The sequence below is a fragment of the Mus caroli genome, chromosome 2 (assembly GCF_900094665.2).
Source record: "Mus caroli chromosome 2, CAROLI_EIJ_v1.1, whole genome shotgun sequence".
Classification (NCBI taxonomy): Eukaryota; Metazoa; Chordata; class Mammalia; order Rodentia; family Muridae; genus Mus; species Mus caroli.
In genome coordinates, this window is record NC_034571.1 from 12442932 (window position 1) to 12454079 (window position 11148).

Below are 11148 nucleotides of genomic sequence, written 5' to 3' on the forward strand. Positions count from 1 at the left end.
TGTCTCTCTCTCTCTCTCTCTCTCTCTCTCTCTCTCTCTCTCTCTCTCTCTCTCTCTCTCTCTTGCTTTGTGTGTGTGTGTTTCTGAGAAATAAGCAGTCCTGTGTTGTATGTCAGCTAGCACATGGAGTGGACATGGGTACATGGCCCCTGCCAGGGGTCGAGGCAGTAAATGCTAACTTTACATATACTAGGCAGTAGTGTTTATTTTCTCACATTCTTAGGCACTGAACATACAGACTTTAATGATGCTATGTCATTCTTAACCCCGCTGAGCCCTTATCATCCTGGTGGACACTTACATTATGAGGTATCTGTTATGGGAGTCAGACTAGACATTCTTGATAGGTCATGATTCTGTGAGTTCTAAACTTCTTGGCAGCACAGCACTGATTGACTTTTTTTTACTCACTTTATCATTTTAGATCATCTTTAGGGCGAAACGTGGTGTCAGTTACATAGGAGATGTGGCAGTAGATGATGTTTCCTTTCAAAATTGCTCCCCACTACTTAGCACAAACAGAAAGTGCACCACTGATGAATTCATGTGTGCTAACAAGCATTGCATTGAAAAGGACAAACTATGTGACTTTGTGAATGACTGTGCAGATAATTCAGATGAGACCACATTCATCTGTGGTAAGTGAAAGGGTGTTTTTCTGCTCTTTACTTGGCATTCATCATTGAAACATAAATTTTAGATAAATCTCAGTAGTAGGTGCAGCTATATTGATTTAACTGTTTAAATGGCCTCCTTTCTCCTTCTCAGTACTTAACTTTGAACACAATTTACGGAAAGCTAATGGATGGATTTTTGTTGTTGCATAAAGGTGTACAGTAATTGAACCTGAACTGGGAAGTAGGTAGAGAAACAGATGTTTACCATATGAAACAATGTGTTTGAAAAATGAGGCCAAGTTCCTATTGAAATCTATTTACATGGATTGATGAGCATGTGTACTTTTGTAAGACCCCCGATGCTGGGCCTCCGCTCAAGTCCCGGGATGAGCTGGCCAACACCCCAACATCTCGAGAGAAAACCACACCTGATGCAAACTGCAAGAGGTTTTATTATCAGCTAGCTGAGGACGAAGTCCCTCCGCCAAAGCAGGGCAGGGGAGTTCGACCTGGAGAGGTGACAGTAGGGGGCTTTTAACAGCTAGCTGAGGAGTTGGGAGAAGTTGGGAGGAGAGTTGGGAGGAGTTGGGAGGAGAGTTGGGAGGAGTTGGGAGGAGTTGGGAAGAGTTCTTCTCTTCCGGGTGTCCTTGGTGAAATTTACAAGGCAGGAGTGGGGAGTGAGTTCTTTCTGAATTTTTATCTCCGTGTCCTCGGCACAGGAAGGCAGGCATCTCTGGTTATACAGTATAGAAACAAAAAAGCTTTTTGCTGGCTATAGAGAACAAAGAGCTTCTTTCTAGCTGTATTTTTAAAGATCAGGGGAAACAAGCTTGGGGAACATCCAGGGGCTTTACATTCCAGGGGAAAATGCTCTAAGTCAGGGTCTCACACTTTCACCTATTTTAAAGGCTCACATTTGCTTACATCATAATCAGGTGTGATACATCGGTGAAGAAAATAATGTTCTGAATCCGTAAATTCATTAAAATAATAATGAAGTCTTCTACCACAATAGATACAGAGTAATTCTGTAGCGATGGTGTTTGCGTTCAACTCATTCAAGACAGTACCTATTAAAAAGCTCTTAGCTAGGATGATCATCTGTGCTCACTGAGGTTAATTCTGTATCACTGTGTGACACAATCTAAGTTTACTTCATTGTTTTATAAATGAGGTAAACATAGATTGCCCAAATGAAGGTTTATAGGTTATTCTACTGCTATCACTTCTAAGCTGGAACTGTCATATATTATATATTTGCTTCTTGAAACTAAACCTGTACTTTCAATAACAACTTTATTAGCAGAACCAGTTGTTACATAGAACTTTTAAAAAGGTTTTTATTTACTTATTTCTGCTTTATCATCATATAAACTCTTAGAGGTTAATGGAACAAACATTATTGGTGCTTATCATAGCTTAACCTACCAAAAAGACTAGATTAGTTTTCATCAAAATTTATACAACTGGTACTAAGTTGGTACTAGCATCTAAGAACTTTAATTTATGATGCATTGCTCTGCTTAAGCTACCAAACTACCATATTTAAAACTGAATCTTTCAGATAAGTTATTGAGCTGAGAGATGGTCTGGCTTGTAAAGTGTGTGCCATAGGAACATAAGGACCAGAGTATGAATCCCCAACAAGCATTCAAAAGAAAATAGCACAGGTCTGATATAGGCTTATATTTTTCAAAACCTACTTTAATAAGGGTTCTTAAATGCTTTAAACTCTGTCTAGCCCATCATCCGTGAGAGATAATGTGAATGAAAGGTCAATAGGGCAAAGGAGGCTATGGATCTGTTTAGAAGTAGTTCCTTGGGGGAGATTACAGTCTTCCTTGTCATGATAGCAACAGTCCAATTCACAATTCAGCAATGACAGTTCAATCCAGAAGAAACCATGAAGCTCTGCCAATATGCAGGAAACCGTGGCAGCAGCAAGATATCCCAGGAACACCAACAGAAGTTCTTTAGTACGTTTCTCTCTACAGAGTCATGATAAATTTCATCAGCATATAATGGCAAGGTGAACCAATGCCACACAGCATCTTCCATGATCTGTTGAGTTATCTCCTTTCCAAACATCCAGCCTCTCCACTCATGCATACACATGCATAAACAGTGCCCAGATCTCTGCACATGCATATACACATGAACACAAACATACACTGTGCACATACATACATTCATCTATAAAATAGTTATTGATACAGACTTTTCTTTATGTAACATAGATATTTGTTATTTGAATATGTAAAAACAAATATAAATGTATAAAATATGGCAAAATATGTGAATATTTTATATTGAATGCTGTATTTATATGTAACTCTTAATATCTTTCACCTTATATACTTTTTGCTAAACTTTTATTAAATTTCACATCAATGATTGTATAGTTTCTTTAATGGCATTTTCATTTGAATAAAACAATAATTAAACAATTTATTAGTTAAACAGAATAGGTATATTTTGAGTACCATGTGTAATGTGACTTTGTCATTTTAAAATATATATTTTAATGTACTTTTAATACATTAATTTCCTACTAATTAAATTTTTACTAATGGCATTCTTGCTTTAATATTATTAATATTTAAAAATTTTATCAGTTAGATAATTTGGTACTATACTAAAAGACATATGTTGAAAACTTTTTCTCAAACGTTCTTTTATATGAAGCAGCCATGGGGAAGGGTTATTTCTTCCTTCTTCTCCTTTCTCCCCTCCCATCTTCTGTCTTCTCTTCTCTCCCTTCCTCTTCCTCCCTCTCTCCTCTTCCTCCATCCTTCTGTCCCTCCTTCCCTCTCATACTCAGAACAACTGAGATTATCTCACTGCACACGTTTGTTCTCCTGAGATGGAGCCAGATTATCCTCAAACTTGCTATATGGCTGAGACTGGATTTGAACCTCCTTCCTCACCTCTCAAGTGATGAGATTATTGCAGCAAGATGTTCTCACCTTTTTCAGAATATGTTTTGTAGATGATCACATTACTAAATGCTTTGAATTTGTAGTGAGCATGTCTATGTCAGAACATAGAATCAGGGAAGTTAAATTTATTCCAGAGACTGTACAGAAAAAAAGAAAAATGTGTTTAGTTCCTTAGTGGAAGTTGCTAATAAAATGTTAAAAATATCCCCCAACCCCACCACAGACAAAGTAACCATATTTGACCTGGTTCTAAATACAGAAGTGGGATCCCCTTTATCACAGTCTTGTTTATTATAGACTTTAAACATTCTAATGTATTCCAAATCTACTGGTCTTAATTATTATATTTTAATTACAGTAGCTAGAATCTGCTTAAAGAATTATCCTATATATGCTAAAAACTTTGATGTTCTACTTAGATCTGGAAGAATAGGAAGAAACAATGAAAAGAATCACCATAGCAACTGATTTTAGAAGTTTGGCTGGCAACCAATTAGATTTTTGGCTTTAAATCTATATTTTTATTGAAATTTTTAAATATACCTTGAATATATATCACAGCTAAAGAAAATAATAACCCCTGAACCACTATTGTTTGTTAGAAGTGCACCATCTACAAATAGCACAAAGAACAAAATGGTTAACTTGGGGCGTATAGGGTGTCTGATCATAGAGAAGTTAACACATTGTAATACAAACTTATTTGTTGTCTTAATTTGATGTAACATCATATAAACTGTGAATCAAAAACCTTCAAAAAATTAAAAAGCATCTGCTGCTTTAGCATTTGAATAACATTTCGAAAATTTTAGAAATATTTCCCCAAGCTGTTTGTATATCTAACATCTGTAAATCTTTAATTTAATATAAGTGATATAAAGGTTTTTCAGAAAAACAATTACTATTTTGGCTTCCTATCATTTTATTTTATTTCATTAGTCATTTAAGATAGAGTATTGTTGAGAAACTAGCCTCAAAAATGCTGCACAGTCCAGGCTGTCACTAAACTTGGGATCCTTCTGCCTTAAACACTAAAAGTACTGGGATTTAGCCATGAAACACCCTAATGAGCTTTCTTGTCATATTTTAATTGGAAATATATTATCAGCATTTAATAGCTAGTAGAGCAGGAATTATCAAAATACTTGAATTTTGCCAACTTATGAGGAAATTTATAATACTACTGAGCAGCACTAGATTCTTCTTCATTTTCAACATGTAGGCAATATACATATAGAAACAATGGAAATTATATATTTAAACATCAAGCTAATTTCAAAACTTTATATATGTTAAAGGCATATTAATATATGCTTGGAAACAGGCTGGACTCAATTAGAAGAGAGGAAATTTTCCATTAGATAGAATTTGAAAAAAAAAAACACACACACACAAAACCCACAATAAAGTTAGGAAATGTTTTGAACCAAAGATTCATAAAACTATTTATGACAAAAACTTATGGGTCTTGTTAGGAAATACTTAAGTATCATGATAAGATGGTTAAATGTTTTCTTAACTCGGCTAACAAATCAAGAGGGATAGTGAACACCAGACTGAAAGAACAATTTTATAAATATTGATGGAACAATTATATGTTAGGTAATATATGAGTTCCATAAGTATATACATTAAATAAAACAAAAAGTTTTCTCATGGGCATATACCACACATTTCTCTTAAGTAGAAAGTATTCTCTTTGTGTAGTCAGATAATGCACAAAAATTTGAGCATCATGTCAAAGTCATTGTGTGAATATCTGGTAGCATGGCTCTTGAGAGTACAATATCTGCATGTACTCTTTGATACCATGCAAATGTCTACTTCTCTACTGTGATATATTGAAATTTCTATTATTCATGGCAAAAGTGAATATACCACTGCAGGGTGTCCTTTGGTAGTTATAAGAAACTCTGAAACATATATTGGACTTGAGTCATCAACAAATCATGCTAATTAAAATTTTAATTAAGCAAAGTATATTTAATAGATATACTCTTCAAGCCATCATAGCTGATTTGTGCTGTGTGCTATACTATAGAATAGAATCTGTGTGTCCTCGATACTTCAGCTGAGTTAGAGCTATCCAGCATCACAAGAGAGACTCTTCCTGCATATTTCTTGTCCAGTGTGACCCCAAGTTCAATGTCTCAAGTTTGATTCTTGCTCAGCATATGTCTCTGTTTCTTACAAAGTCAAAAAACTAAGCCAAATCATCAAATGTTTCACTCCATAAAAATGCATATAAAAATCTAAGCAAATAATTTGTAACTAACACATGTCACCTGACATACTAGTATCAAAATTCTCTTGATGTTAATTGTGTGTTAAATATCTGCATGTACTATTTGATTATTCTGATAAACCTGACCTTGGAGAATCACAGAAAAAAAAAAGAGAAATGACATGAATAATTTTGGAGGATGAATAATTTCTAGTACAGTAAGTGGATGCAAGAGCATCCACTGTTTGAGAGGGGGGAGAGTTACAGGTAGTGCAAATTACTTCTGGAGGGAAGAGGGGGAGATAATTATGTCAAGTTTAAGCACTAATCCCAACACTGGCTTCCATAAAGGGGGTATATCACCTTGAAAACAACTGGTGTGTTTTCAGAAACTTTATTAATCATGAGCTGGGAATAACTTTTGCTTTCTTTGGGAGATTATGTTAGAAAGTAGGTCAGGTATCATAATGTTCATAAGCCAGGTTTCCTGTGAAGGATCAACTACGCTAAGCTTTAGGAATTCATTACTGAGTGCTGATGCTGGGAAGCTTGGAGCTCAGACACCTTTCATTGTCTATTCTAAATTATCAGCACTGATCCCTGCCTTTCCTTATGAAGTATTTTGCATAACATGGTAGCATATTATTGTCCAAATTTTGCACAATAGGGAAGAAGAATTCATGTGTGTGCTATTTCTATTGTTCCCTCAAATGCTTTGCATATGTAAAATTCATTTTAAGTTTTCAAAAGATTGACATCATCAAAGAAAGTTTTTCAAAATATTGTGCCCTAAAATCTTTTCATAAGCAAAACACTATTCTTTCAGTAGATGATTGTCTTAGTCAGGGTTTCTATTCCTGCACAAACATCATGACCAAGAAGCAAGTTGTGGAGGAAAGGGTTTATTAGGCTTACACTTCATGCTGCTGTTCATCACCAGAGAAGTCAGGACTGGAACTCAAGCAGGTCAGGAAACAGGAGCTGATGCAGAGGCCATGGAAGGATGTTCTTTATTGGCTTGCCTCCCCTGGCTTGCTCAGCCTACTCTCTTATAGAACCCAAGACTACCAGCCCAGGGATGGTCCCACCCACAAGGGGCCTTTCCCCCTTCATCACTAATTGAGAAAATGCCTTACAGTTGGATCTCATGGAGGCATTTCCTCAACTGAAGCTCCTTTCTCTGTGATAACTCAGCTGTGTCAAGTTGACACAAAAATAGCCAGTACAATGATATTTTTAAAGAATTTTAAATTTTAATCCGTGTGTTGTGAGTGCTTTTTATGTCTGTATATGTACCATGTGTATAAACTGTTAAGAAGGCCAAAAGAGGGCATTCTATCTCCTGGAACTTCGGTTATAGGTGATTGTACATCTCTGTGCGGGTTCTGGAAACAGAATTCAGGTCCTCTGCCAGAGAAGCCTATGCTTCAAACCAGAGTCATCTCTCTAGCCCCAGAACCTAATTTTTAAACACTGTTAGCAAAAATATTCATTTTTATGTTGTTATTATTGTTTGATAAAAATTACAAGGAAATTAGAAACAACGACGTAAGTAATCACAAATTCCTACTGAGATTATTGTCATTGACAATAGAAACTATATCATAGTTCATGACAATAGTATTGGTAGTTGCTTTTCCCCCAACACCTAAACAACATTCACTATTGTATCTATTTTTATTCCTGCTCTTCTCATGAGTATGAAGTACTAGTGACTATCAATTTGTATTATCCTTAGTTCCCTTAGTTGTACTAAGCTTCATTTTCATGTGTTTTTTGGTTTTTTTTGTTTTGTTTTTGTTTTTGTTTTTTTTACACAAACTCTGTAAATAGCAAACTCTCAAAGTTTGACACAAACTCTGACTTAAAAATCTCACTATGTACCTCTGGCTAACTAGGAACTCATTATGCAACTAAGATGACTTTGAACAGAGATCTATGTGCCACTGCCTCTTAAATGCTGGGATTTAGTGTATGTGTGTGTGTGTGTGTGTGTGTGTGTGTCTGTGTATTAGAAAAGTTCCATATTTTCCTATAGCTACCCATTACTCTCATAGTATCAGGCCTACCCTTTATTTAATTGCTTTTTTCATTATATTGTCATTCATATCCATGTCAAAACATTGTAGTAACTCTAGCTACATTGAGATCCCCATCTCGTCTGTTGATTTGTACATGTTCTGTTGTTTAGCTCCAGCATGCCCCTAAAAGATTCATAAATTAATATTTGGTCCACAGCAGGGACACACAGTATTTCTTTACTACACCATCGTGGTAAAGAAATAGAATAGCAAAAATCATAAAACCTAGAAGGAAGTCTGAGTCACTAGGAAATATCCCCAAGAACATTGCAATACTTTGTTTTCCTCCTCTTCACTCTGTCTCTCTCTGTCTCTCTCTGTGCTTCTCTATGTATTTGTTATCTATCACCTATCTTCTACCTATTAGCTTTCATGTATGTATGTATGTATGTATGTATGTATATATCTGTCTATCAATCCATGGCCAATTGAACATGAGTTCATACCTATAAAACTGTGTAACAAAATAAACCAACAAGTTTTAAGATCTTATTTATATTAGGTTTGTTATAGTCATATAACGCTGATTATCACAAAGTATCTAATCTTGTACTAACATAACACAATCATTATAATTACAGCTATACAATAGCTAAAACTCTCTAGTGATACTTCATAATTTGTAATATAGCATTACTAAGTTATGTTGTAATTATAGAATCTCTGAAGTAGACAATTATGACATCTAAATATAGGGACATTTGTCTTTCCTTATAGTCTGTATGTTCTGAATAGTTTCTATAATTCTTCAGCATGATCAATTTCATTTTTAGGAAAAGTTTGTTAATAATATCATTTTCTTACTAGTCACAAACCATTCAAAATATCATGTTTTTATTGTATGCATGTGTGTTATTCAAGTAATTGACTTATTTGTATATTTACAGAACCTACCTGTCATAGTTTTGATAGCCATTATATCTCCTGTTTTAGTTCAGTAGGTGACTTCTGTTTCTTCTCTTTTTCCTTCACATCAGTTTTAAATACATAATATCAATCAATCAAATAATGTAAAACATGAATACTTAACAGAAAAACCATACTAATCTTTTTTATAATCATATAAAAGCAAGATGTCAAAGTTGAGGTGATTAAATTATTAACAACTACAGAGTAGTATGAATCTTAAAAGTTACTTCAAGCCCTTTACAATTGGATCTAACATGTATATTATTCTGAAGCATTCATTTTTTATTTCTATTTTTATTGGATATTTTCTTCATTTACATTTCAAATGTTATCCCATGTCCCAGTTTCTGTACCCTCCCTAAAACCCCCTATCCCATCCTCCTTTCCCCTGCTTCTATGAGGGTGTTCTACTCACCCACTCACTCGCACCTCCTGTCCCTTGATTCCCCTACACTGGGGCATCTATGGAGCCTTCACAGGACCAAGGAACTCCCCTCCCATTTATGCCTGACAAGGCCATCTTCTGCTCTATATGCAGCTCGAGCCATGTGTACTCATTGGTTGGTGGCTTAGACTCTGGGAGCTCTGGAGAGTCTGGTTGGCTGATGTTGTTCTTCTTTTGGCATTGCAAACACCTTCAGCATGAAGGATTCACTTTTATTCCTTTATAATTAAGCTAACTTTAAAAACTTTCCTTCCTACAACTTACTCTGTTCTATTAAAATATAAGAAACCCTCTAGGTCCTATGCCTAGATCAGCCAGCATTAGCACTTCAAATTGTTACTGAGTATATTAACAAATGAACGGTCAGCCAATAAAGAGGTCATTCCTATAACTTCAGTAATTAAGTGACAGAGGTAACTTCTCTGACAGTGAAGAAGATGTGAGATATTAAGTCTTACTTAAACTCTGTCCTAGGGATAACACACTGCCTCTTATTACAAAAAGTTTTATTCTGTTAGGTACACTTTGTTATAATAGTATATTTTTTCTAATACTAAGTTGGCTTTTCCATGTTTTATTTTCTAGCATGGACTTTTGATAGCACTATTTCCTGAAGGATCTATTTTTTTATTGTTTATCTTTTCTTTAAATTTCAATTTTTTTTCAATTTTTTATTAGATATTTTCTTCACTTATATTTCAAATGCTATCACAAAAGTCCCCTATACCATCCCCCTGCCCTGCTCCCCTACCCACCCACTCCCATTTCTTGGCCCTGGCATTCCCCTGTACTGGGGCATATCAAGTTTGCAAGACCAAGGGGTATCTCTTCCCATTGATGGCTGACTAGGCCATCTTCTGCTATATATGCAGCTAGAGACACAAGCTCTGGGAGTACTGGTTAGTTCATATAGTTGTTCCACCTATAGGGTTGCAGACCCCTTCAGTCCTTGGGTACTTTCTCTGGCTCCTCCACTGGGGGTCCTGTGTTCCATATAATAGATGACTATGAGCATCCACTTCTGTATTTGACAGGCACTGGCATAGCCTCACAAAAGAGAGCTATATCAGAGTCCTGTCAGCAAAATCTTTCTGGCATATGCAATAGTGTTTGGGTTTGGTCCTTGTATATGGGATGGATCCCCGAATGGGGCAGTCTCTGGAATGGTCTTTCTTTCCGTCTTAGCTCTGAACTTTGTCTCTGTAACTCCTCCCATTGGTATTTTGTTCCCCATTCTAAGAAGGGGCAAAGTATTCCCACTTTGGTCTTCCTTCTTCTTGAGTTTCATGTGTTTTGCAAATTGTATTTTGGATATTCTAAGTTTCTGGGCTAATATCCACTTATCAGTGAGTGCATACCATGTGTGTTCTTTTCTAATTGGGTACCTCACTCAGGATGACATCCTCCAGATGCATTCATTTGCCTAAGAATTTAATGAATTCATTGTTTTTAATAGCTGAGTAGTACTCCATTATGTAAATGTACCACATTTTCTCTATCCATTCCTCTGCTGAGGGACATCTGGGATCTTTCCAGCTTCTGGCTATTATAAATAAGTCTGCTATGAACATAATGGAGCATGTGTCCTTATTACAAGTTGGAACATCTTATGGGTATATGGCCAGAAGACATACTGCTGGATCTCCCAGAACTATTATGTCCAATTTTCTGAGGAACTGCCAAACTGATTTTAAGAGCAGTGGTACCAGCTTGTAATCCCACTAACAACGGAGGAGTGTCCCTCTTTCTCTACATATTCGCCAGCATCTGCTGTCACCTGAATTTTTGATCTTAGCAATTCTGACTGGTGTGAGGTGGAATCTCAGGTTTGTTTTGATTTGCATTTCCGTGATGATTAAGTATGTTGAACACTTTTTCAGGTACTTCTCAGCCATTCGGTATTCCTCAGTTGAGAATTCTTTGTTTAGCTCTG

The 11148-nt window shown here is 35.8% G+C and overlaps 1 protein-coding gene across 1 annotated transcript in view; it reads left to right on the forward strand.

Moving 5' to 3' along the window:
- Malrd1 (MAM and LDL receptor class A domain containing 1) overlaps positions 1-11148 on the forward strand; it is a 667530-nt gene that overhangs the window by 293873 nt on the left and 362509 nt on the right. The window contains exon 23 of the mRNA XM_021156265.1: positions 425-638. Within this exon, the coding sequence (XP_021011924.1) occupies positions 425-638 (214 nt within the window). The remainder of the gene's footprint in view (positions 1-424; positions 639-11148) is intronic.